Source organism: Falco punctatus (genome assembly GCF_963210335.1).
Source record: "Falco punctatus genome assembly, chromosome: 20".
Lineage (NCBI taxonomy): Eukaryota > Metazoa > Chordata > Aves > Falconiformes > Falconidae > Falco > Falco punctatus.
The window spans coordinates 3,904,780-3,931,810 of NC_137600.1; the positions used below are offsets into that span (position 1 = coordinate 3,904,780).

Here is a 27,031-nt window from a genome sequence, read left to right on the forward strand (position 1 = left end):
TCCCCCTGTCCCCGTGCCCCCCGCCCCGCATGCCCCGGTCCCCCTGTCGCCATGCCCCCCCGTACACCCCGTGTCCCCCTGTCCCCGCGCCCCCCGCCCCGTGTCCCCCTATCCCCGTGCCCCCCGTCCCCGTGCCCCTCTCTTGTCCCCCTGTCCCCGTGTTCCCCCCCCGCGTGTCCCGGTGCCCCGTGTCCCCCTGTTCCCCCGTACCCCCCGTGCCCCCCCGGTCCCCCCCGTGCCCCGGTCCCCCGTGGGCGCAGGCGCGCGTGGGCGGGGCCGCGGCGGCGCTTCCGGCAGCGCGGGGCTGTCGCGGGGCTGTCGCTGTCGCGGGGCTGTCGCTGTCGCGGGGCTGTCGCTGTCGCCGGCGATGGCGGCGGCGGGACTGGTGGGGCCGGGGGGGCCGGGGGGAGCGGGGGGCCGGGGCCGGGGTCCCCCCGCCGCTCCCTCAGCAGCTTCTCCCCGCGCAGGGACCCGGCGAGGCCGCCGCGGCCGCTCACGCGCTGTCGCTGCCGGCCGAGGCCTTCGGGAACGACGTGAGTGCGGGGGGGGCGGGGTCCCTGCACGGGGGGTCCCTGCACGGGGGTCCCAGTCCTGGGGGGTCCCTGCCCGGGGGTCCCTGCCCGGGGGGTCCCTGCCCGGGGGTCCCAGTCCTGGGGGGTCCCTGCCCGGGGGGTCCCTGCCACGGGGGGTCCCTGCCCGGGGGGTCCCTGCCCGGGGGTCCCAGTCCTGGGGGGTCCCTGCCCGGGGGGTCCCTGCCACGGGGGGTCCTAGTCCAGGGGGGTCCCTGCCACGGGGTGGTTCATGTCCCAGGGGTTCCCTGTCCCGGGGGGTCCCTGCCCGGGGGGCCCTGCCCGGGGGGTCCCAGTCCTGGGGAGGTCCATGTCCTGGGGGTCCCAGTCCTGGGGGGTCCCTGCACGGGGGGTCCCTGCCACTGGGGGTCCCAGTCCTGGGGTGTCCCTGCCCGGGGGGTCCCTGCCACGGGGGTCCCAGTCCTGGGGAGGTCCATGTCCTGGGGGTCCCAGTCCTGGGGGGTCCCTGCCCTGGGGGTCCCTGCCAAGAGGGTCCTTGCCACAGGGGGTCCCTGCCACGGGGGGTCCCTGCCTGGGGGGTCCCAGTCCTGGGGAGGTCCATGTCCCGGGGGTCCCTGCCCCGGGGGTCCCTGCCCAGGGGGTCCCTGCCACGGGGGTCCCTGCCACGGGGTGGTTCATGTCCCAGGGGTTCCCTGTCCCGGGGGGTCCCCGGTCCCAGGGGGTCCCTGTCCTGGGGGAGTCCATAGCCTGGGGTTTCTGGGTCCTGGGGGTTCCCTGTTTGGGGGGGGGGGTCCCTGTCTTGGGGTTTTCCATACCCCATGGAGTCCCATCCCAGGGTGCTCCATGCCCCGGGGTGGTCCGTGTCCAAGGGGGTCCCTGTCCTGTGGTGTCCCTGTCCTGGGGGGGTCCCGGTCACAGGGGGTGTCTCTGTCCCAGCGGAGGGTTCCAGCCTTGGAGGATCCCTGTCCTGGGGGGTCCCTGTCCCAGCAGGGGGATCCCAACGCAGGGCGAAGGTCCTAGCCCAGGGGGGGTCCCAGCCTCAGGAGTCCCGGTCCTGGGAGCCCCCAGCACCGAGGGGGTACCAGTTCCCACTGGGGGGGGGGGTTCCGTGCAGATGGGATGCTTTGGGGTCTGCAGGTCCATAGCCTCACCCACGAACCCCCACCGCAGCCATGCCGGGGGTCTGTCTGGCCACAGACCCTCACCCACAAGCCATCTCTGCTTCCACCCCCTCCCTTTGCCCCCTGACCCCCAAGGGGAGGGGAGGACCCCCCCTCAAAGGCAGAGCGTTGCCTGACCCCCCCTCCTGCCTCCGCAGCCCCACGTGGAGCTGGCCTGGGCCATGAGAGCCCACCAGCACGCCCAGGTCTACTTCAATGTAAGTCCCAGGGGGGGTGTCAGAGTTGGGGGGGGGCTTGTTGTTGGGGGGGGGCTTGTTGTTGGGGAGGGAACTGGTTAAATCTTTAATCTTCCCACATAGCTCATCTCCTCGGGTGTCGGGGGGCGGGGGGGGGGGGGGTGTTGTTATTGGGGGGGAACTGGTTAAATCTTTAATCTTCCCACATAGCTCATCTCCTCCGTCGACCCCAAGTTTCTAAACCTGACCAAAGTTGATGACCAGATCTACGGTGAGTTCAGGAAAACCTTCAAGGATCTTCAAATCGACGTGCTCGACCCTGAAGAGCTGAAGTCGGAGCCGGCCAAGGAGGTAGGTGGGGAGCTGGGGGGGGTGGGGGGGGGACAGGTGAATTTTGCTCCCCCCGCGCCCCCCCTCCCTGGGCTCCAGGGTTGCTGACGATGTTTCCCTCCCTCCCTAGAAGTGGCGGCCGTTCTGCCTGCGCTTCGAGGGGGTGGTGGAGGATTTCAACTACGGCACCCTGCTCCGCCTGGACTGCCGCAAGGACTACACCGAGGAGAACACCATCTTCGGTGAGAACACCATCCTCTTCGGTGCGGGGCTGGCACGGCACGGCACGGCACGGCGAGCCACCCTCAGGCTGCCACCGGCCCCATCCCTGCTAGAAAAAGGGCGCTCAAAGCAATGGGAAGGTTCAAACCACAGATCTGCTTTTTTTTTTTAAAAAAAGTTTTTTTTCTTCTTCTTTTAGCTACCAGAATCCAGTTTTTTGCCATTGAAATCGCCCGGAACAGAGAGGGCTGGAACAGCGTCGTCTACAGCAGTGCCAGGCAGCCGGTGGCCAAGGGAGCGGCGTCGGGGTGATGGTGGGATGTTCACCCGGTGCCGAGCCCCAGGAGGGGCAGAAAACCCCCTGCCCCACTGCTGGCAGGGTCTCGGGGTGTGGGGGGGCAGGGCTATACCCACCTTCCGCCCTCCTCTAATTCAGACTCCCATTTACAGACTGTAAATAAATACTTTTAAAAAAAATAATAAAAAAAAAAAATAGAAAAAAATTTAAAAATTCATTCCTTGCACTGCAGGCGTGGAAAGGGTCATTCCCTGGAACAATCCGCTTTGATTTTGGCTAGATCCCCGAGCCCCCCCAATTCCCCCCAATTAACATATTTTTTTAAATCCGCTTCAGAGGGAAAACTGGCCCCGCAGCGGGCAGGGGGCAGCTCCTGCAGGGGTGGGCTCGGGGCGCAGGCGATGCCCAGGCAGACACGGCTCAGTAGAAACCATTGAAGTTTTATTTGCAGTCACAATGCTTACACTGTATGCAGCAAACACCCTTACAAGTCAACCAGCAATCTGCTCACGCGAAAAAAGGACCCAACACACAATCGCCAGAGGAAAGAAAACAAAACGAAACAAACGAACAAAAAAAAAAAAAAAAAAAAAAAAAAAAAGGAAAAATAAAATAATTAAGAGGAGGTGGTGTCTGGGAAGAGAAACTGAAGCCCTAAGGACCGAGTGTCTGTGGGTAGAGCTGAGCAAGGGGATGCACACGACTAGCAGCAACAATAGTGGAAAAAGTACAAGGCAAACAGGTTCCCTCCCCCATCAGCTTTCCTCCGTCAGTCAATTTTATATCCAAAACATTTCTTATGGTGCCTTATTAAAAAATGGAATAATTTTAAAGGGGGGTGTTAGATACTTCATGCTAGGCAAACCTTGTTATTAAGAACGCTGCGAGGCGGTAAGCTGGCTGCAGCAGCCCTGCGGCCGAGCTCTGGAGAGCACGGAAGGAGCATGGGAGGCTTGCCCGCAGCCCGAGCATCCCTGGGGGGCTCGCCCGCAACCCGAGCATCCCTGGGGGGCTCGCCCGCAGCCCGAGCATCCCTGGGGGGCTCGCCCGCAGCCCGAGCATCCCTGGGGGGCTCGCCCGCAGCTTGAGCATCCCTGGGGGGCTCACCCGCAGCTTGAGCATTCCTGGGGGGCTCACCCGCAGCTTGAGCATCCCACGGGGGGCTCACCCGCAGCTTGAGCATCCCTGGGGGGCTCACCCGCAGCTTGAGCATCCCTGGGGGGCTCACCCGCAGCCCGAGCATCCCACGGAGAGCAGGGCAAGCTCGCCTGCAGCCGAGCATCCCACACGTGCTACCTGCTCAACTGAGAATGGGGAGGGAAATAAAAATTAAAAAAACCCCAACCAACCAAAAGAAGACAGAAAAAGAAAAGAAAGAAGGCAGAGTGAGGAGAGCACCCCTGGGCCGGCGCTGGGCGCAGGGTGCGAGGGAGGGAGGCGAGGGCCCTGCGAGAAGCGGGTTGACGAGGGGACAGCGCCTACTGCTACATCGGGGGACAGGAGAGACACCCACGAGCAAGCACGAATGAAAAGATCACGCGGCATGGCTTAGAGTTCCTAATAACAAGGGCAAGACGGTAACGGGAAGTTGTGATTTCCAGGGGCTTAATAAGAAAAAATATACATTTGGAATTTTACAATGCTTTTTTTTTTTTTTTGTTGTTGTCGTTGTCGGGTTTTTGTTTTGTTTGGTTTTTTTTTTGTTTTGTTTTTTTTTGTTGATTTTTTTTTTTTTTTTTTTTTTTTTTGCTTCTCTCTACACTTGTCACTAAATATATCTCTGCACTTTCACACACCCACCCCTTGCCCAGTAAAGCTTCAGGCCTGCAGGACACGCTTTCCTCACTCGCATACACAACCCTCACGCCAGCACCGGTGCACCAGGACTCTGTAAAAATTTCAATCACACTATTTTTTTTTTTTTTTTTTTTTTTAAACTGAGTCAATATAAACCTTGTTCAAAATGTTATGAAAAAATGTACATGTTTATACAAGGCAGGCTGCAGCAGAGCGCTGGCGTTCCACGCAGACATTCGGGTAGGGAGACGCTGGATTCTTGCACCTGGCTTATGCCCTTCCACCCCCTCCCACGGAAACAGAAGCACCCTGCCCTGGTGAGCTCAACAACCCCTCCTGTTCCCTCCTCCCTCGGGACGTGGAGTACGGCCCAAAGCGAGCGCCGCAATCCAGCCCTGGGGAAGAGCAGGGATTAGAAACGCCCTCTTTTCTTTCCATCGGAAACGGTAACCCCTCTGGGCCAGGCCAAAGAGATGCTGCTCTGTACAGGTGGAGTTGGGAGACGTCAGCTCATCATGTCGTTGCTGTTCACACCGTAGGTGGAGTTCTTCATGGAGTCGTTCACCTCTCGCCTGAACGCCGACAGGTTCTGTGTAAACCTGAGGAAAAGGCAGAGCAGCGCGTTAAGAGGCGGAGGTTGCCCGTTCCTCCAGTGTTTTGCCCTCCACGAGGACCGTGGACCCTCTGGGCTGTGGCTCCAGCTGAAGCTGCGGGCTCAGCACGCCTCGGGGCAGGCTCAGCCCCACACTGACCTGTCCCTGTTCTTGGTTAGGAGGTTGCGCTCGATGCCTTCCATGAGGTTCTCGAAGCAGAGGTGCATTGCCTGCTGTTTCTCCGGAGGCTGGCTGTTCACTATACTGTTCCTCAAGTCAGAGAAATACTGGGGAAGACAAGACAATGGGTTAATTTTCAGATGAACAGCTGGGACGCAGCACAAAGCACGCATGACAGGCTCTTGGGAAGAGGAAAGAAATGCGTTACAGCTCTTCAAGGTGACTTCTAGTGCCCTTACGGGTCCCTTGGTGCCAAGGCTGCTGCAGGCGAGGGCTGGACACCCCTCGACACACAATCTCTCCAAGTCCTGACTTCCCAACCACCCCTTCTGACACCGTTCCACTCCCTTCTGCACCACCCAAGCCCTCGAGCTCCTCCAGCTGCGGCGGGAGGGTGGGACCTTTACCTTTTCATTAAGCAGTATCAAGCCGAGCAGGGGCCGAGACATTGACCACTGGTTCCTGCAGTCCTCAAAGATGATGATGTTCAGCACTGTTGACAGCATCTGGAAGAGGGAAAGCGGTTTAAAACCAGCACTTCCACCCCAGCTCTCTCCTCACCACGGCACTGCGGAGGCTCAGGAGCAACGATTCACCTTTGATGCTTCCAGTTATGGACCTTCAGTGCTACAGAGCTCGTCACGGGACGAGAGGAGGACCCGGAGCCCTCCTGAGTGGGTGGAGAGCTGCTGGCACATGGAGGAGGTGCCGGGAGCTGTCTGGGTATTTATTCCTGACACATTCCTTCTTGCCCCAAGGCAGCCAGGGGAAGATTGTCTCACCCTTACTTAAACGAGGTAACAGAGAGTGCTTAAATGCAGAGAGCACACGCTCTGGTGCCCTGGGGAGCTGCCTCCAAGGCCACAGTAGGGGCGTCTGCCCTACCTTCCACAGCCTCCTTTGGCTATAGCCAGTATCTAACTCAGCTGGGTTGGAAGCTGCGGTTTGTCTTTTTATACCCTCAGAAAACACAGCTCCTAGCCCCCAAAAAAGCCTGCTTTGCATCTGAGCTACCAGCAAGGCTGGAACAATATTCCCTGCTTTCACGTGGGAGTCATGCTGACACTTTGACAAGTACCAGCGAGTGAAGTTGGATAACACCATCAAAAACGCACCGAGCACTGCTGCTCAAAGAGGCGTACAGCAACGTTCTGCTCTCAGGTTTGGATACCCAGATCCCAACACAGGGCCCCTCTGGAGCATCAACACCTCCGTGAGCAGAATCATCTGTCACTGAGTGACAAGAGGGACCGGAACTATGCGGTACGTGTAGGTATGTGCTGAGCTAAGCAAGGAAAATGCCTCGGCTTGCTATTGCTCCTCTGCCATCGCACACGCTCCTGACCCAAGAGAGAAGACAAATCCCAGCAAGCTCCGTGTCTGTTGGAGGTGTTGCAGACGGAGGCGGATGGCAGATGTGCTACCAGCATGTAAAACTCCCTTATCAAATCCACGCTGCAGAAGCCGTTCCGCAGGCAGGCGCGGCCGGTGCCAAGGCGGCACGTGCTCCAGCAGGCTGCAAACCCGACTTCCACGTGGGTCCCGACCCCAGCGCCACAGCAGAGGGATTGTTCCCGGGTGCTGAATTCTGCGCAGAGCCTTGTGAAGCGTGGGGACCCCACGGTGCCTGCTCTGCTGCGAGCGCACTTGTGCCACCGAGCTGTTCCAGGGATTTAAACAAACCCTGATTTATTTGGTTGTTGTTGTTGTTGGTTTTTTTTTTGTTTTTTTTTTTTTTTTTTTTTTTAAGGCAGTGGAAAAACACATGCTTTCTGGTTGAAGGTATGTTTCCTGGCTTCATTTTATGAACTGCCAACACTTCCCCTAACTGCGTTTCTTTTTTTCTTTCTTTAAAAAAACAAAAAACCAAAAAGACAGAAAAATCTCTTTTTTTGGCTACTTCCTTTCATATCTGAAATGCAAAAGCAGTGTTCCTTGCAGAGGGAGAACGATGGCCCTGAAGCTCAGCTTTGAATCAGACCTGCCATATGATGAATGTGTAGGAAAAAAATGCGATACTAGTAAAAAAATCTTTTTTGCTCCAGAAAAGCCTGAGGCTCTAGAGCAGCGAGCATGCAGCCCCCATATTACATCATGGTAAGAAAATTCAGGGCTTATCAGGGAGTTTGCCACAACAAGGTCCTACATCTTTGATCTTTACCTGCTGAATCATCTCTGGGTGCTGCTGCATAATGTGCAGGAACCGGTCGCTCTCCTGGGTCAGAGGTGTGGTCCTCTTCTTGGTGCTGCGAGACAGTTGCTTGAAGAGATAGGTGACAATGTGGTCCAAACAGGAGCAGCAGCCTGTGCAAACCATGGTGTCTGCAAGAACAGGGAAGGGGGAGATATTGGGGTACTGCCGGCGTTTCCCTTGCTTCAGGCTCCCGGGGAAACACCACCATTTATCTGGGTCCTCACAGGGACTTTGCAAGCAAGAACCACCTAACCCTGAACAGGTCAGCGATCTCCTCGCTGATACATCCACTGCCTCTAATGTTCCACTTCAACAGAGGTGAAACTCCTCCACCCATTCCCAAGGCACATCTTACCTGTTAGCCTGAAATACTAATGCATTCAAAGCAACCAAAATCCTTCCCTGCTTCCAAATCAAAGCCCTAAGAGCACAACAGAGAGCAGAAGTAGTTACCTAGTGCAGTGAGGCCTTCTGAAATGGAAGAGAGAATATACATGATTACATGAGGCTCCAGACTGGCTATAAAATTCATGTGGTCCTGGGTAAGAACTTCCAGCAAGGAATAGTATGACTGGCTGAGTTTGGGATAATCCTGCAGAGAAAGGAAGAGAGAAAGACTTTTAAGGCCTCATGGCTAGCCTGGAACCATCGGTTAAGGCTTTCTGCTAGACCCAACCCATTCATTAATCACCTGAAAACTGCTTACTGTATCTCCTGGAAAGGGAACAAACCAACCTCTCTCACAGCATAACTTATGGGCCAACATATTTTCCACCCTTCTTCCGCACCGAAAGCCTTCTGAACAGGCTCCAGTAACAATGGTCCAGCAGGTTCCCAGCACTGTTACATCAAAACATCTTTCCCCACTGCTTCACCCTGTTCTAAATGGGGAGTGTTAGATGACTAATGCCAACGCTGGAGATGCAGAGATAGGGCTGGCTCTCCAGGTGTCCGTGCAGAGTGCCAGATCACATAAAAATCAGCACACGCGATGCTGGGCTCAGCAGCCTGCGCTGCAGGCAGTGCCACAGCCCCCCCCCCCCCGCCAGCCCCCAGACTTGGGGGGGGGGGACGACTCTGGTGGGAATCCAGCAAAGTGGCCCCATCTCAAGAGCTGCCAGTCTCAAAAGCAATTGTCTGGCCACCGGTATCGTAAATCAAGAACGTGCTGAATGCAGTCCCAGAGAGGGCAACGACTTCTTTCAGACCCTGCTATGGTAATAAGACAGGTAAGACTTAGGAGGAATGTACGCTGCCCTCTCCCCTCGATATTTTGCCAAGCAGGACTGTGCTGCTAGGGTCTCAAAGCTCTGCCGCAAAATAGATTCCTGTATACGAGGTCTGGATCGGAGCAAGACTCTGTAGGTGGATGTCTTCAGCAAGCAGGTTGCACTGTAATTGCTGATGCATTCAGATCTCTGCCCACAGGCAAGACAGGGAAGAACAATCCTTCACTTGCAGCAAGTGTTTTTCAGATAGAGGAGGAATTATTTTGGTAATTGCTCTGCTGAGACTTGGAGTGTACCCCACTGGAAAGCCGAGCAGCCGGGTAGGCCAGCGGGGCCTTGGGTGGTGGGGTTACAGCCTTCACACGCAGGACCTGCTGCTGCACATTCCAGGAGCTGTAATATCCTGCTGGCCTGTGCCTATAGCTGGGCTTCCAGGAAGTGGCACGAGTTCACTCGTCTCTGTGATTAAAGTATTCCTTTACTGTATAATCTTCCAACCCTGTCCTCCCTAGCCATGTGTTTACGCTGCTAATCACAGGTGTCAGCTTACCAGAAGGTCACTGTGAGGGATGGAAAGCAGAAGCTTGATGAAAGTCTGCAAGGCATTGTCCAGTGCATCATCCCCGTACAGACGGAAGACCCCAAAGTTGACGTAGCTCCCGCTCAGTGCAGCCTTCAGCATAGAGAAGCAGATGGAAATCCCCTTGAGCTTCAAGGCATAGACTTGATCCTTCGGGACCTCCCCAAGCGTTAGGATACGATTTCCTGCACGAGCACAGAAGCGGACTCAGGATTTCAGCAACCACATTCAAACCCCTTCACCCCCCCCAGGGTGCAGGAAAAACAAAAGTAGAGGCATAAGGAGTGGCTGAGAAGTCAGCCCCGAGCACCAAAGAACTTATTCCCCGGCCAAAGGTTAAGGAATCTATTACATGCTTAGAAGTGTGGCTCATCTAGGAACCACGGGAGAACACAACCGCCTGTCATTTCGCTGCGGGAACTGGACAGCAGAAGGACAGGATGGCTCTCCGTTTGTGTCACAGGTTTGCCCATGTCACCTTGCTAAGGGGCTCAGCTGGGCTCCTGATCGTTGCTGTCATTTCCTTCCTTGTCTGCACGGCAAACGCCCTGCCCCTTCTGCTTGCCTGCCTACCCAGCTCTTCAAGCAGAAACATCTCCCCGTATCTAAGCAGGCATTCAGCAAGCGATTTGGCACTGCCTCCCAGCCCGGGCTCGCTCTCTGAGCTGGCAAGTAGCCCAGCCCTCACTCCCCATGCGAGCGGAGGAGTCAAGGGCAGACCAAGGCTGCCCGGATCCCACCTGCGGGATACTCACCATACGTAGTTATCATTTTACTTGTTTCTCGGAAGAGCAGAATGCCATTCGGTGAGGACACATCAAACTGCAGCCGTTGGGATCTAATGGAAAGACAGGGAATAAACTGGAGCTCAGACACACCTGGGAGTTAAAACAAAGCTAACGCTCCAGCACCTCCATGCGCTGCTGTCTACTGGGGCACCCTCCCCCCAGGGCTGCTCCCCCAGAGATCAACAAAATGCCCCGGTCTGGTAGGAAATACTGCTGTTCGTTATCAAAGCCAGACAAGGCACAGCCACTTCGGGACAGGGAAGCTCTGCTGTGGCAGAAGAAAGGGCCTATATTTCACAGATGTTAGGAATATTACAAGAGCAAGGCTGGAAATCCTGTCTTGGCAATAGTCACTAGGCTACTGTACACAAACACAGCGAACATCTTGGAAGCGGCATTGTAGGGCAGGCTGACTAGCTCCTATTCATAACACGACCAAGAATTCAGAACTTGGCATTTTTCCCCCCTACAGCGAACAGATCTTACAATTGAAGTGCAGCGAGTTGTCCAGTTCACCTCTGAAATAAATGAGTGGACGTATTCCAGTTAAGGACTGGCCTACTGCAAAGATGCCGCTCGCTCGCGGCCAACAGTCTGACAGTACGGATTCTCAAGAACTCACAAATGACTGCGCCTGAACCTTGTGTCCCTTCCACTCGGCTGCAACAACAGACCCTTCCTATAGGGTTGTGTTCAGCTGGCTGCGGGCCAGAGCAACGTCTTGGCAACCTTCCACTGCCAGATTAGACAGCTTCTGAATTATCTGAATAGCGTCAGAGGTACCTCTCTGCTGGCAAAAAGAGCTGATGCTCTAAAAGCAAATGTGGTCATCTGGCTGCCAGATAGAACAACACTCACTTTAAATACAGATTTTAAAAATTAACGTGAGCTGCCTGCCTCCATCTTATAGTGTTGTCCTTGGAAGCAGAGGCTGAATAAATTCAGTGCTTATCGATTGTGTCTCTTGGTCCGAGTCACGACACGACTGGTATCTGAACTGTTAGATCTTCTTCCCTACTGAAACAATGCCAGTTTCCCCCCTGTCCCCTTGGCAGCCTTTATAGCATAAATAGATTGAAATAGAGAAAACAGAACGGGGCACCAACACCCACACACAAAGACTGAAGCAGCAGACAGACACAAATCCCTGCCAGCTTTCAGACGCTGGGGGTTCGTACCTATTGTGTACCAACTCAGCCATCAGTTTGAGGACAGGTGTAGTGCAGGCTGGGTCATGGTACCAGAGTTCAATCGCCCGCTGTAGGATTGGCATGTAGGATGGGTAGCTGTAAAGTGAAAGCTAAGGAACTTCGTTGCTTTGCACGAACTAAAAAGGTCACAACTTCTCCCAAAAAGGCATGTTTTGTGTGCTGCACCCAAGCCTTGCAAAGCAGCTTTACTTAACAAGGTTAAAAACAGAGACGCTGCTTGCTGGGGTCTGCTTTAGCACGGGAAAAAAAGCATAAATTAGAAAATAAATATTCAGTCCATTGAAGGAGTTGCATACACACTTACACTAGGACAAAACCAAAAAAGGTTTTGAATGAAGACAGAAAGATCTGTCAGTGCGACAGACAGCTGACCTTCACCGGCCAAAGAGAAATCTGCAGCCCAGATACTGTGCTCTTTAAGCAGCTATGCTCTCACCAAGAGGACAAAGATACCAACTGCCGCTGGCTTTAGTGAGCAAGAGGAAAAGCTTTTGTTGCTGCTGAGATGCATGCATCCCATTCAAAGCCTTTGTGCTTTACAGGTCAGCTCTCTTTAGGTCACTCGGAAAAAAACCCAACAGTTCAGCCTTGAGCAGATTTCTAGGTTGACCTGGTTGCAGATAGGCCAAGTCAAATCTATTTTAGGGCTTACAGACAGGACACTGAGTACTATAATAGCGAAGAGAAACCCCAGTCAGGATTTAGCAGGGAAACTACGACGCCTGCACGCAGTCAGCCAGAGTTTTCCCCTCTGACAGACAGGATGAGTCAAGTTTAGGGCAACAGAAGGATACATCCACTCAAACAGCATCATGAAGCTGGTCTTGGCGTTGAAGGCAAAGGCTATTCCCCTCAAGTCTCTCACCAAACCAACCAAAGTTCTCTGTATTGCAAAAGAAAAGAGATGTTAAAACATAACACACGTATGGATCTCTCCCTCCCCGGCTCCGCCAGCCCAGAGCCACTTCCTTTCCTCCCACCCCAAAAGCAATACAGCCTTTCTGTGCTGGATGCTGGTCCCAGGTTAGAGAGCTTCAGGGCCAGAAGCCCTCTTGAATTAGAGCCAGCGCAGCGGCAGTACTGGGGTATTACATTCCCACAAGAAGGAAAGCCGGCACACGAGCCTTCCTGCTTCAGTTATGAGCTACACCTAGACCCCAAGGGGTCCAGGGCACAGCACGGCTTCCCCGTGGACTGAAAGGAAAGCACCCATCACTCCAGCACCTAGTTGTCTCACTCAGAGGGGAGAACGGCTGTCACTCTGCAAGAGTTACTTGTTCTCTCCTGTCTGTCTAAAGCCCCTAAGGGAAAGAGGAAGGAGAGCATGGATAACAGGGAAGGTCCTGCCCAACTTACTTTTGCCTCTTGTTCATTGAAAGTGTTTGTGCTGAACATCTGTGCCACAGTCTCAAAGGCAGCTGTGAGGGGAAGCATGAACTGCTCATACTGATCCTCATCTTCCCCTGAAAGAAAAATGAAGAAATCAGGAGGAAATAGACGGCACATCCTTGTGTCCTGCTGTTCTGCCTGTGCTAGACGTGCAGACGTGGCTCACCCATGGAGCCAGAGGCAGTGAGACCACAGGTTTCCAGACAGGTCATCTATCATTGCCGATACCTAACTTACAGGTAAGGCTTAGAACAAACTCTGCCACATCAAGAACACTTTTGGAATATTACAAAAGAAAAATCTAGCGCCAGCATTGGTGGCATGCACTTGTGAACTACTTGTACTCAGCAACAGAGCACTAAACCCACTACTCTGGAGCTTCTTTCTCCATCTTTTTCTTATCCCATTTGGCTTTTCCCATTCCACCATCCTTTCCTGGGGGAGCTTACAGCTCCCTAAACAGCTGAGCCTGCCATCCTGCAGATCCTAGCCTCCAAACCACAGAAGACCCTAGACCTACGACCCTTCTCCCAGGAGAAGACCCTAATACCTAAATCCACCATGAGAAGACGTCCAAGTGCAGTGTAGAATGTAGTCCGACATCTCATGTCAGTCAGGTTGGACTGATTGTTAATGCCCAGGAAGGAAAAGTGCTCGCTCTGCAAACGGAAAAGAAAAGATGGGTTAAAGGGGAACGACCACCCTGAACGGGCTGCTGTATCGAGGGCTGAGGATCTCTGGCGTTCCCCCATCTAATTCTCAGCCTGTGCAAGGATGAGAAGCAGCGAGCGCCGCTGTTCTGCTGTTTTGCTAACCACTCTGCAGCTGCCAGCCATCTCCGAGAGCAAGCCACCAGAGGGCAACAGGAACCGCGCCTGCACGCCCCAGAACAGCATCCTATCCACCGGCAAGGATACCTTTCTTTCATCTTGGAATTCCCCCGGACCAGATGAACAAGGAAGTCTTGCTTCGCCTCCAGAGCAAAGCAGCAAACTGCCCCCCTTACTCCTGGGGATCCTTCAGGTTGCTGAAAACCAGCCCTCTGCAGACAGATCCCCAGTGACCCTGCCTGCATTTTCCACGGAAACAGCAGCCCCAGACGACGAAGCTCGAGTGCAGCTTCTGGGCCAAACACAGGACATAGGACTGCCTGCAAAACATCCCCTAGCTCGAGGAATACAGCACCTCGTTCAACCAGTCGATGCAAACCTTCTGGACGTGCTGCTGGGAGTCCAGCATCGGAGCATCAAATGACTACATGCTCCCAGAGGCAAGTCAGAAATCTGATACTTTGCTGCTGGCTTCTAGCTGCTCGTTCTAACATTTTTGATTTCAAGTTAGCATCCCAGATCCGCGCAGGGAGGACCATAGTGGTAGTGACCAAGGAAGAAGGCTGCTCTCCTGGTCACTGCAAGCGATGGCACTTCTTCCAAATCAGTCTTTTTAGAACAAAAGCTGGGGGCACTGAAATGCTGTGATATTTTGCTTGATATTGCATAAACAACGCTCACTGCTGTCCGCCAGCACGCGCAGCAGTATCAGTGGTCTCCTGCATTTTGCTCTGGAGATGGCTGTCTTTCAGTGGAATAAAGAGACCCTCGCATTAACCCTCTGGGGATGAAAGGTACCACGTAATTACAGCCCCTCAAAACCGAAGGGCAGGCTTCAAATAAAGAGAGATGGAACACAGATCACATTTTCTAGAAGCTCATCTAGTACAATGGAAGCATCTGGGAGACAGGTAACTTCAAAAGTGTGCCCAGGTGTTAAAATCAGGGGATTATCTCAACTGCACAAAGGCAGATGGAGGAGTCTGCTGTGAGACAAGAAGCAGAAGGTGAAAGGACTTACCGTGTGATTGTTCAGCATGAACTGTACGGCGCTCAGTTTCACCAGCTTTCTAACACTACTGTACGTAAAGGGGGTGTTAAGGAAGCAGCAGAGTCAGCAGAAAACTCCTTACAGTGCTTGCAAAGCATTTTCCAGGGCAAAACTGGAAGGGGACTTAGGTCTGTATTATTCTATTCCGTATGTTCTAGCCTCTCTTCCACTTGTTGCAAGAGCAATCAAGTCGTATAGAAGTCTCCTGTAGAGACCCGCAGTGACCATTTTTAGTTACTCTGTCAGGAAGAACAAGTAGAAGGCCCTAAGACAGACTGTAAACAAATTAACTTCAGACAGCAAGCTACAAAGCGATTATGAGCCAAAATAAACCACCACTACATTATAGCCATCCACTGCAATTCAACAACTAGGTAAGACGTAGACCAAGCACTCGCGCTCTCTTTCTTCTCACTACCCAAAAGATGAAGCAGTTCAGGAATCTGTTACATGCAGAGTGCTCCCATTCCAGCCGAGCATCTGGGTCACTCTTCCCCCATCGGCTTAAGCGTCCTGCGCACCCAACAGCTCTTCCGAAAAGGATATCCAATGGAGAGGTCGTTGAGCAGCTGCAGCGTCTTGGAGGTGATAGGCTCGCATCGACCCCAGTACTTCAGGTTGGTGATGCTAGGGAAGAGCACAACAAGGAAGGATCAGAGGGGTTTGCCCGGCTTCCCCTTTGCTGTGCGGCGGATTCTTTCAGTTCAAAAGTCACCCAAACATCATCAGCTCCACCCTCCACCGAAACCACAGACATCACAAGCCACAAAATATTGGTATAAAATTACTGTACTTACATTTGGTTGACTAGAAAATTATCCTTCAGATAATCTTCACTACTTGGGTCCCAAGCTACACTGGCCCATACCCAGGCCCTTGGAATTCTGTGGCACTCCAGGGCTGGTTTCTGCAGCAAGGGTAAGAGAATTCTGCGGCAGTGACTACATGCAGACGTATGCAATTCTGCACCTGCACCATCCACTGTCAGCTGCAGAATTCTAGTAGCCCTTGCTTCTTCCAGGAGAGCCATTTCACCCCTTGGGGATGATGCGCAGCTGGGGCGCACGAGGGTAGGCAAGGCCCCATGCACGTAAAGATGGGGGCGATGCTAAAGAATTTGATGGGGAGCTAGCGGCTGCACAGCACCAGGCGCACGGCACTGGGCGTCAGCGCTGGAGCTACTGAATTGGTTCAAAATGCTAACAGAAGCTGCCAAGGACATGACAAAAAAGCCAGTCGACAGGTTCGGTCCAGAGAGCTGCCCAGGAACAGGCCGAATAGGGTGCCTACCGGAGTGGAAGAATTTTAAGAAAAGGACTTGCGCTACCCTGGTACTGAACAGCACAATTTGCAAAGAAAACCTTTGAAGGAGTCCCCTCCCCACAGAGCTTTCGTGGCTGGTGATTGCCAATAGTCAAGTGATAGGGCATGAGTGCTCGAGGCTGTCCCCTTCTCTGACTTTGGTTTTACTAAGCAGGCACTGGAAAGAGAATCCATTATCTTGGTGTACGGCTTATTTTTGTGTCTCCACGGTGGATAAATCAATCCTGGATATTGCGCGTGACTTAAGCCCTGATAAAAGCCTGTAATTCTCTTGAGTAGCCAGATGTTACTAGTTTTAGACTGAACAACACTCCCTCTCATGTTCCAGTTTTCCCGGTTATACCTTCAAATAAACCCTGGAATCTCTGATGCCTGCAAGCAGAAACACTTACATTTTTCCTATGAAGACGCTCAGGACCATGGTCTCATCATTCAAACCCAGGACCTCTGAGAGACGGCGGTACAGCTGGAGGGGAAAAAAATAACACCAATTTAAAAGCCGTCAAGAAAACATGTAATGATCAAAGACTTTGTTTTTGACTTGTTCTCCCCGTGTGGCACGTGGGCCTAGGAGGGTGTGTGCTCTGGGCTTTCCTAGATCTCCGTGTGTTGTTTGACTGATCTGATCCAGACCAATACTTGCCCTAATCACTGCTACCTCTTTCCACTAATCAGAGCAGGTTCAGGTACCGTACACAGAAGCTGGAGAACCTGCCTTTCCTAGGGAAAGGGGACATAACTACTGTGCTGCTTCACACAGTATCTCAGTGTATTTGTTTGGAACTCTTGAGTTTTTTGCCACATCATTGCTCTGAAGTCTCTGGGGTGGGGAAGGAAGGTCATAGGTTACTGGAAAGGAATGGAACCTAACTCTGGAGTAATGACATTCCCATTCTTTACTGGGTTTTTTTTTTGGTGTAAAAAAGGGTATTTTGCATTTTTAAAGAGGCACCAAGGCATTCAAATCTACAATTGCCTTGTAATGAAGAGAATGGATATCGATCTCCACTTTAGAGTGGGGAAGCAAGGCACAGGTGCCAAGGTCAGGCTCCTCATGGGTGTACGAGGTGATGACCTCACACACTTCCACAGGTATATTGGCTTAAGGGAACTCATATGAAGTCACAGCAGAAACCTGGCAGATACCAAAACTGACGTTCTAGGGCTACTGGCACAGTCACTGGCTCCTTTCCGACATACACAGAACACAGTATTCAAAAACAGCTCAGGGCTTGCAAAATTAACACGCGACATGTATCCAGAAAACACCGCAGACTGGTCTCTTAAGTATTTTCAGCTATAAAGAAGAGAAAACAAATAATGCCACTTGCTTTCATTTAAAAAGGGAAGCTATTACTGGACTTCATAGCCCCAAAGAGACATAGCCAAGCAGACTAATTACCTTGGAAGACTTCTGCACCTGATCTCCAATATAGATCTTGCGGAACTGCTCAAAGAAGCTCAGCATGGCAAGCTCCAGCTTCTCATTCCCTGCCTGCGCCAAGCGAGAGTCCGTCAGGTTCATCAGCTGCAGCACCCTGGAGAAAGGTGGGAAAAACACACCTTGCTGATGGGGCCCTGGGAGGAGGGAGGGATTCCTGGCACACGGTGGTGTTTCCAGGCTGAGTGCAATGGTATTTTTCACTTTCTGTGGGCGCTGTTGTTTTGGGTCAAGGACTGACAAAACTGGTGACAAAACACTGACTGGGGTACATTCCCCTCCGGTGCAAGGCCACTGTAAGGCTTCCGTGTCCCCTCTAAGAGGGATGCAAGGCCTCAGGTTTTAATTTGCTGCAGAAGTGAGTTTCAGGTGCTTTAGTGCGCTCGCCTAACAACTGGTCCATCGTGTTCTCAAACCCACCTGAGCAACTACTGCTCCCCTCACAAGAGCCAGGCTCTAAGCGACACTCCCGCTTCAGTTTGGCTTTTGTTATGAGCCCTGCAGAAACAACGCTGCGACCTGTGCACAGGCAGCGAGCAGACCTTGCTGGCAAGGAAGGGGCAGAGGGATTTTAGGGTAACACACATCCAACAGAACGGGGCAAAAGCAGTGATATTCTTTTTGGCAAGTGCCACAAAGCACAGAGTGGGAAAGAAGATAAAACGTAAATGGGCTTCTATGGACATCCATCACCTACGCTGGCACTAAAGGTAGCTGAAATATATATGGGGTCTCACCATTTCCTCTTCAGGGAAGCCAGTACCTGATGTTATCTGCTGGCTCACCAACAGGCCAGCTTCCATACATTCATAGTTCAGCTCCTTTTCCTACCCTAGCTTCCGAGCAGAGCGATTAGGCTCTGGACCAGAAGGCATTCAGCGCAGCTCAAGGTTGGTTCATGAATTCTAAGCTACGTGTTCTCACATCCATGAGATAAAGCTTGCACTGGAGAGTATTTACAATCCTGAAAACCCAGCACGTGTTAAGACAACATTGCAAAGTTTTAACAGCTAAGAGAAGAGCTACAATATTCACAGCGTATTTACGGACAAAACTCACTTTGGATTATTAACTAGGAAAAAGATTTCCCACCACCACCCCAGCAAAGAACCATCATGCATTTAGTGCTATGCAATGCATGCATTTAAGCGCAGTATAATTCCCCTCTTACATGCTCTTCCCCTCTCATTCTCTTTCTTATAAGCCAGATTTCCCAATTTAGGCAAACCACAGCAGAACTCTGCTGGCTGGCTCTAGCCAGTGCCACCCATCTCTTCTTTCAGGACGGCCAATTCCACACCGTTCTTTTCAGCGAAAAGAGGGGAAGAACATGGTGGCAGCTTCACAACAGCAATTCTTTTGTTGACTTCAATAGTGGTGCAGCTAGAAAACAGTCAGCATCCCTACCGACAAACCAACTCGCCATCCATCGCATCCTGCTCATCCGTGCTGGCGAACGAGACCCTACCACCAATCACTGCCCCGATAATATAGACGAGCCACGTCAGGCGCCCTGAAACCAACAGAGGACATCAGAACCAAGCACGTCACACATTACACGGAGGAAGCTGAGGAAATCTGCATTTTATTTTGACAAAGACAGGATTCACAAGGAGTATCTTTCCGCTTTTGTGCCCATTTATATCAAAATTACTCAAATTTCCACTCGGTGGAGAACAGGCACGACTTTACTAGTAAAGAAACAACAATGCCAGGTCTGCCTGGAAGATTTTCATTATTTAAAGCTATTCCACTGCAGAAAGCAACTTTCTTGTAAAACTGTATTCTGCGTATTTAAACAAGCGCAGATGTCAGCAGGCAGTGTTTATTTTTTCAAAGTACATGTGGCTGGTGGAGAAGTCAACATCGCATGGGAGTTTTACCTCCACACACACACAAAAAACCCACCACGTTAGATCAGACAACACTGTTTCAGAAGGAAGAGGAACAGTTTCCATACCTGTGCTGCTGCATCCAATTCCTCCACGGAAGGGGAAGCAAGCTATGTTATTAGAGGGGGGCATAACTCGGAAGGAACTGTGTCTTTATGGCCAGTGTTAAGCAATTCCTAAACCAACCAGCTGGGCAAGTGCAAAACCTCCGTGCTGAACCCACCCAACGCTGCGGACAGACACCCACTGTGGACCAGTGTGAACACCCCACTCCCAATTACTCAGTACCAACAACCAGCTGGAGGTTTCTGCCACGCAGCCAGCGGGGAGGTTGAGATGACGACGCTGTACACTGCCTCAGACAAAAGAGGGATGAGGCAGGCAGTGCTGACCACCTGTGGATGGGTCACATCCTCGTAACACGTCCCTGAAAGACTGGGCAAGGGGATGTGCTACATTTCCCCCAAAAAGGGAGTCAGTTGTGGGACAGCAATATCTTCAGAGAGCAATCTGTGTGCTTTGGGAGTGTCTTGTCTACAGCCAAAAATATTCTGCAGCACACAGGTACCTCCTCAAGGGAACGTTTGTGAGATCTGCCTCCCCACCCTATGGATTTCACCAGGAATGCAGGCTTCTGAAACGGTACTTTTGCGAACAGGCCACCTATTGCAAACTTGCAGGCCACAATTCTCCAAAGACGCTCACCTTCTTGTACAGCCACGTCCATGGGGCTGGCGGTGGCACTCTGCAGCAGCTCCTGGTAGGACTGGGCTGACTGGTCGAAGAGCTGCACAAGCAGAGCGCAGGTCTTCTCATACTCGCACCGGCCAATGGTGGATAGCTGATCTAGCTGCTGTTGCACAAGGCCAGTATCATCCAGTGGATCCTCCAAACCATCCCTATGCAGTGAGAAAGCAGATTAGCAAAGGACTTCAAATGTAGAGACAGCCTAACCCGTAACATAAACTTATTTCTACCAGGTAGAGGATGCTTTTGCAGGCATGCAGCAATTCCAGTGACTGAAGTCTCTGCCTCTACTATTTGTCACGATGGAGAGTTACACAGACCGATCTAAGCATCTGACCGTTGTTGTGGCCATAAAGCAGAAGAGTAATGGTTCAGGTGGAAAGGCCATCAGGACCTGGGATGACTAAGCTTTTCTTACGTCTTTAACATTTATTGAGGTCTTTGAACAGAACGTGCAGTGCCAAGAACAAGGTCTCTGCCTGGCTGTTGTATAAAAAAGCTTTCCATCTTTCTCAATGTTTTAGTTGCCTTTTCCTCTAAATAATCTCAACAATGAATTTATTGCAAACTCCAGAGCTAGCTAAACCTGCTGTTCCTCCCTTGCATCACTAGATACCTAGAAAGGGATAAGCTGATCAGTCTTCCTTAAGACAGGCATTGTTTTTCTAGATTTGACCATTTGTTTTCATTAAACACAAACACACACAAAGTAGAATTCATCCCCCACAAATTCAGGCACTGCAACAAGAGTCTTGTAGGCTGCTCCTACACTCAAAGGAAGGAGAAAAAAAAAAAAAAAAGATAAGATACTTCTAGGTATGGTCTGTGCCATCCTACAGCAGAGATCTAAAAACTAAATGAATCACACTTTGCATACATATTCCTCTCTGCTATGATGGCAATTCAGAGTGGAAGCGCTACGCTGCAGGTTTATGATGTTAGGAAGGATGAATTCAACCCGTAAGATGTCGGTGAGCACTTGGATCAATCTCAGCCATTGGAGATCTCAAAAAAAAAAAAAACCAAACAAACAAAAAAAACCTTAAACCCCCCCCCCCCCCGCCCAATCTCTTTTGTATAAGAGACAGAATATGTCGTTTAGGTAAGGCTCCCTTAGAAATCCTTCGGTGACTCACCAAACTTCCTGCAGCCGTACCCGTTTTTAAAAGAAACCTCAGAAGACAAACACACTAGAGCCTTCAGACTCTGGTGCTGACAAGAAGAAACGCTGCCATCTCTCTGCTTTTTTTTACCTCAATATGATGTGCACAGATTCCAGCCTGGATGTGATGTAAGCTTTCGTGACTTCTGGTGTGTATGTTTCGAGCATGTGAGGCTCTGTGGCTTTAACGTAGGGCACTGATGCAGCCAGCCGCTGCCACAAGCTAAGGAGATAGTGAACGCTGTTCGGTGCAAACTCCCAGTGCTACCAGGAGCCAAGAGAAAGGAAAGAAAACCAGCGAGTTAGGATCTTGGTTACTTTACCCAGATTATTTGGACTGGCATAGCACTAGATACAGCAACACCTAAAAGCTTTAATGACCTGGTCGCCAATTTTCACAATGAATTTCAGTTCACACCTGAATTCAGTGAGCACTAGCGGCGCTCAGCAGACACTGAAAGATCATCCCGAGTTCCTAGGCTGCGTCAAAACCTTTGGTTCCAAACTACTGCTGAGCTCATACTGTAGTGCGCTGTAGACAGCTTCCCAAACAGAAAGTACACTTTAAAGCTGTTTCCCAGATAAATATAAAAATTTAACAAAGCCATTAAGTTATATAATTTTTAAAACCGTATTCTGCGCAGCAGTGCAGTTACAAGCTGCATACACCAGTGGAAAACTAAGTGGGAAAATGGAATGATATTCATATTACTATCAATCCCTGCAACTGCATTTCAATAGTGAAGCGATACATAATTCTAAAAATAAACCTTATTTAACAGGTTTTTTTTTTCCCCCCTGCTAGGACATGGAAAGACTCTGGAGGCACAGCAGCTCTGCCTTCCCCCACATACTGCTCCTGTTCCATTCAGCAGGAATTCACAAAATAATCAATGCTACACTGCAGGATTTGTCACAGAGTCTGCAGGGTTTTTTGGTAAAAATAACATACAGCAAATTAAGGGGCAAAGAACAGACAAGAGGGTAATAATTTTGTTTCAAAAGAAGACAAGGGGCATAAACACCCCTCAAGGGTAAATAAAACCATTTTGTACCTGCAGGCTGGTCACGGTGAAGTTGGCAATGAGTCGGATGACCTCAGGGTAGTTCTCCACCTTCACCAGCTCTCCCAGCTGGTAATTGCTTTTCAATCGGGCCAGCAATCGGCAGAACTCATGGTAGTTGTTTGGGTCTGACAAACTCTGAGAGGAGAAAAAGAGGAGAAGATTTGAGAAACAGCACTACTTGACAACACATGGCGGTCAGCTACAAGAGGTGCGGATTTACGGTGGAACGACAGGAAGAGAGCAGCAAGATGTTGCACCCTTCTCCCCAGTGCCACAAGCGGACACGTACGTTAGGAAGGATTTTTGGTGAGGAAAGATGAGGCAGAGGGAAGCAGAGCCACAATTCCACTGACTGCACCTGAAATACTCACCTGTGGGTTTTCCAGTATTCGTTTAACTCCATCAACGAGATGAGATAAAAACTTCGCTCTTTCCGCGTTGTTGAAGAGGGATCTGCGTACAGAGGCTATCTGCACTAAGCAGGATAAAACCTAAAAGGGGCAAAGGGAATAAACAGAAAGGGAGGGATTAGAACAATAAAATGAACAGCACGTTTCCTTTTCATGACACAACAAATCATTTAAGCCTGCTGCTCCTTTGCATGCTACACGACAGCTCCTTCATCTTTGCAATTCTGTGTAGTCTGTATAAAAGTGTAGAAACAAATTACAGCGGAGATAAAAACCACATCGCCCAAGGGAACATCTCCATCCTGACAGTCAAAAGTGTGTTCCAAACTCCGCTCCCAAAAAGGCTGGGATTTCTTTAGATGGAGAACACAGATCTCATAAGACTGAAAATACACTAGGACTGGCAGGGAAAGCCGGTAAAATTAACACAGACTTGGAAAAATATTGCAGAAGATAGAAGACTGGCAAGAAAAAAAAAAAATATTAAATTGTCCTCGACTCAAACCTCTGAAATGTAAATCCAGAGTAAATTCCCAGGTGCGGCTGCAGTAGTGAGACACAGGCAGGACTTTGAAGAGCAGCGGCAGTCAGCTTTGATAGCACCCTGCAATCTTTATCCAGAGGCAAAGCCCCATTCCCTCCGACCAGTGTAAGGACTACCTGCTCAGCCACTAAGCCTCTCGTTCTTGCTGGCTCTTACATTTACTGATCAAAGAGGCAGGACAATTAAAGGCGTAATTGCTTGAGATTTCTATTCAGTTAACAACAAGGAAAGTCTCACACTGTTAAACCCTCTCATGAATATTTGCAGCTCTAAATTCAGAATTAGCAAGTAACCCTTCAAGGTAATGAAAAAAAATACTTCTGAAGGACCCTTCCCTCCCTAGCCAAAGGGCACGTTGTCATTGTAGCATTAATTATGAAAAATATTTATCAGATAGATAAATGCCTGGCAGGCAATTTTTTTTTCCAAGAAAGAAATAACCCAAGTTTTAGTTCAATTGTGCTACTGGCCGTTTCATCCAGCTGGGACGTGGCCTAGTTTTAAAGTGTGGAAGGAGAAATCACACTCCTCAGCTGTGCTCCCAGACTTCCTACCTACTCGCAGTATGGTTTTAGGATCAACTTCGCAGTACAGTGGAAATAACAGAAGCTGCATCCCTCAAAAAGGGCTTGCTGAAAGAGTGAGCAGGCAGACTCGGAGCTACGCAAGGACAAAGAAGTAGGTTGGACTTCCAGCAAACAAGCTGCTCTTAGGTCAAATCCAAACCCCGCAGAGGCATCAAAACTACCAGCAGCAGTGCGGGAGCAGCCTCCCCTTTGTCACTATAGTGCCATCAAAGTCAAGGAGCTGTCAGAAGTCAGCCTCGGGCATTTTAACTGACAGTAAATCTCCCAGATGAATCCTACAAACACTTCCTGGTAGTGGAGTCCGTAAGGAAAATAAACACTAAACTTACCAGAGGAGAAAACGAAGGAGGGATGGAATGATAAAGATCAAAAAACAACTGAAGGGTTGAAGAATCCAAGAATGCTGAAAAAAACCAGAGCATTTTACTGAGCACACCTCCATTTACTGCCTTCCACATGCTAATCAACAACGACATGCGTACTCCTCACATGAAGTACCACACTATAAGAAAATCTCCAAAGGATTTTACCTTTTTATAAAATTGCCTTTCCTAGAAACAATGTAAACCCACTGGTACTTCGGTACCAAGACCAAATATTTTAAGAACACAATCTGTGAAACTGCCTGCAAAATGAGTGGTGAGAAAAGCAAGGATGTTGAGAACAGGTGCCAAGTTATTTGTTATTTACATTTTAAAATAAATTAAAAAAAAACAACCCAAAGAGTTTACTACTTCTTGAATTGGCAGGTTAAGACTGAAAGGGTAGAGGAGTGTTTTTGTAGCTCAAGACTGGCAACCCAAACTGAACTGCATTTGTAATCACACTAAGGAAGGGCTGGATTTTACATCTGGTATTGTATGCAAAAATTTATTTGTTAAGTACAGAGAGGGCTTTAGCAAGTCACCCATGTTTTCAGCTGCTATGCTGTGATTAGCCCTCTTCCTCCAGCAAGATTACCTGATCTCCAACTGGTTGGGATCTGCACAGTGCAAAGATCATCTGAGGACTCGTCTGTTGATGTGCCAATGAAATCAAAGTTCAGGCAATTATGTGTGAGCTTAAGAAGCTGCATGAGCAGACCATGCTGGCTTTCATCATTTAGATTCAGGTTCTTCCCAGAAGCCTATAAAATACATTGGATTAAAAAAAGTAAAAAGAAAAAAAAATACTCAAGGTGACAGCTGAGTTTGAGGCAGTAATTCAACTTTAAATGGATGTGGCAATCTTAAGGATCATGTGCCACGAGCACCAACCCCAGCTATCACATACTTTTACAGACAGCATGTGCATTTACATGCTTAGTCTTTACACAAGATGGATAAACAGACAGCACTTTCTTTTTCACTTGGCTTCTACTGCACAGGAGAAAAGCAGCCAGGCTTGCCAGCTTGCAATTATACCATGAGATATAGGAGATAAGAAAGTTCTTATTAAGGTTAAACACAAGAATCTATTTTCTGCCTGACAAGCACTTAGCAGCAGGGAGTCCTGTTGCTCCACCTAACCCTCATATGGAAATGAATGCATTCCCTTTTGTTGCAGAGACATCTGTACGAGCCCTGCTCCAGTTACAACTCCAGTTACAACGCTCTGCTCTGGGCAGGGAAACGGGGATACTCTCAAGTAACACAAAGGACTCAAGGGACACGAAATGGTAAGTCAGTTCACTGCAGTTTAAATGCAGCACTCGGGTCTCTACTCCAGGGACAGGCCAGCCCATCTATCCCCTGTATTATCATTCTGAACTTAAACCAAACTTCTCACAGCTTAAGCCTATTGCAAATCACACGATGCACTGTGCTGATGCTGGCAAGGCCAGTGCCAGTGGTCACTGGAAAGTCTTCCTCACTCCCTCCACCGTACCACACTTACTCTTCTGGAGCTGCCTAGACGCACCCTGTTTTACGGACATGGATACAGATGCAATCATTGGTTTCTCGCAGCCTGATCATTCCCATTCAGAAGGTTCACCCTAGAAACTTCTGCTTTATATACAGAAGCTTGAGACACCTACTATTAGACAAAAAAAACCCGTAACTTGGGTAGTAGGTGTTGAATCACAGGAAAACAAGGATGCTGCAGGAGACAACAGAAAACATCCTGACCTGTCTTAAACCACAGCATCCCAAAAACCAAAAGCAAGATGACTGGGGGGGAAAAACTACAAAGGCTTCCTCCTGAGACAAGCCATGTCTTTCTAGTCACCGAGTCCCCATGGTCATGCAGCAACAGTAGTGTGTGCAATAGCTCAGCCAGAGCTACGCGTACAGGACAACAGCAAGAGCGCAGTTCTGGGGACCCCAGGTTAACAGGGTCTGGTTTATGCCTCCTGGCTGAGCACAAGGACTGGTGAAATTTCTCCAAGTCTGGGCAGTTGTAAGGACCCTGACCTGCCTGCAACTTCTGAGGTGGTTCTTTTCACAGAATTAGAGGAACTCTTTTTATTTCTGAGACTTCCAATTGATCATCAAATGCACCTGAAATAAGCCAATGAATTCAGAGGTTACCAGAGCTGTTATGGTTCAGGAGGATGGGTGCATGGGGAAGGATGACTAGCACAACTGTATAAGCCTTGCTTCCTTTAGAAACCAGGAGGAGTAAAAAAAGATCAAATTACACCCACGTACCCACCTTTATTACTGACAGAACCAGAGCTGCTCATTTTGAAATATCTTTAAAATAAAATTTCCTTTTCACTCTTTGTGCTATTTGTCAACTGTGACACTTCACTCAGCTGGAAGGATAAAAGTTAAACTAATCAAATCTGTGCTACTGCTACTGAGTTTATTGGGGGAGATTTTCCCATAAAGGGCTGCTCTTGCAGGCACCATTAGGACTCCACATTAGCTTTTCAGAAAAGAAACCTGATTCAGAATCGAGAATTTTCTTCAGATAATCTACTTGCTTACAAAATATACATGTGCCACTTCAGCTGAAAGAAACACTTTTTTTGGGGGGTAAACCCCAACCTGACTAGCAGAGCATTGCTGCCTTGTCCCAAGACAAGTATTTTTAAAGCAAGTTAACTCATGTGTATAATTGACACAAAATAAAAACCCGGGGATCTAAAGACAGTCTAATATTTATTGAAATCTCAAGGACAACCTTTAGTCTCAAATTATTAAACATATCTTCACTAGCATTTTTTTCTCTCACCATGTGGGTTTTAAACTGAGGTTAAAAAAAAAAAAAAAAAGAGATAAGGACTCGTTTTACAGGAAAACTCTCTGCCAGTACTGTAAATCAATATTTAAGATGTAAAACAAACATCTCATC

At 50.1% G+C, this 27,031-nt stretch overlaps 2 protein-coding genes across 4 annotated transcripts in view; one reads left to right on the forward strand and one right to left on the reverse strand.

The window, feature by feature from the left end:
- Positions 1-254: 254 nt before the first annotated feature.
- PBDC1 (polysaccharide biosynthesis domain containing 1) lies at positions 255-4,496 on the forward strand. 3 transcript variants are annotated; one of them, XM_080370372.1, is made up of 7 exons: positions 255-385; positions 468-533; positions 1,849-1,908; positions 2,098-2,238; positions 2,348-2,459; positions 2,639-2,766; positions 2,797-4,496. In XM_080370372.1, the coding sequence occupies exons 1-6, from the start codon at positions 368-370 to the stop codon at positions 2,749-2,751; spliced, it is 510 nt and encodes a 169-aa protein (XP_080226498.1). In that variant the 5' UTR covers positions 255-367; the 3' UTR covers positions 2,752-2,766; positions 2,797-4,496. The 3 variants fall into 3 exon arrangements, with proteins under 3 accessions (XP_080226498.1, XP_080226499.1, XP_080226497.1); XM_080370373.1 differs by having other exon boundaries at positions 2,639-2,753; positions 2,784-4,496; XM_080370371.1 differs by having other exon boundaries at positions 2,639-4,496.
- Positions 4,414-27,031, reverse strand: part of XPO7 (exportin 7) — a 34,935-nt gene continuing 12,317 nt past the window's right edge. Inside the window, exons 7-28 of the mRNA XM_080370374.1 lie at positions 24,713-24,878; positions 24,082-24,155; positions 22,583-22,702; positions 22,200-22,346; positions 21,236-21,408; positions 19,941-20,134; positions 18,751-18,856; positions 17,305-17,440; positions 16,295-16,368; positions 15,069-15,206; positions 14,550-14,607; positions 13,249-13,357; positions 12,666-12,772; positions 12,104-12,192; positions 11,277-11,384; positions 10,066-10,148; positions 9,281-9,495; positions 7,955-8,093; positions 7,469-7,629; positions 5,715-5,813; positions 5,287-5,414; positions 4,414-5,133 (exon numbers count right to left, since the gene is read on the reverse strand). Of these exons, the coding sequence (XP_080226500.1) occupies positions 5,040-5,133; positions 5,287-5,414; positions 5,715-5,813; positions 7,469-7,629; positions 7,955-8,093; positions 9,281-9,495; positions 10,066-10,148; positions 11,277-11,384; positions 12,104-12,192; positions 12,666-12,772; positions 13,249-13,357; positions 14,550-14,607; positions 15,069-15,206; positions 16,295-16,368; positions 17,305-17,440; positions 18,751-18,856; positions 19,941-20,134; positions 21,236-21,408; positions 22,200-22,346; positions 22,583-22,702; positions 24,082-24,155; positions 24,713-24,878 (2,718 nt within the window). The 3' untranslated portion in view covers positions 4,414-5,039. The remainder of the gene's footprint in view (positions 5,134-5,286; positions 5,415-5,714; positions 5,814-7,468; positions 7,630-7,954; positions 8,094-9,280; positions 9,496-10,065; positions 10,149-11,276; positions 11,385-12,103; positions 12,193-12,665; positions 12,773-13,248; positions 13,358-14,549; positions 14,608-15,068; positions 15,207-16,294; positions 16,369-17,304; positions 17,441-18,750; positions 18,857-19,940; positions 20,135-21,235; positions 21,409-22,199; positions 22,347-22,582; positions 22,703-24,081; positions 24,156-24,712; positions 24,879-27,031) is intronic.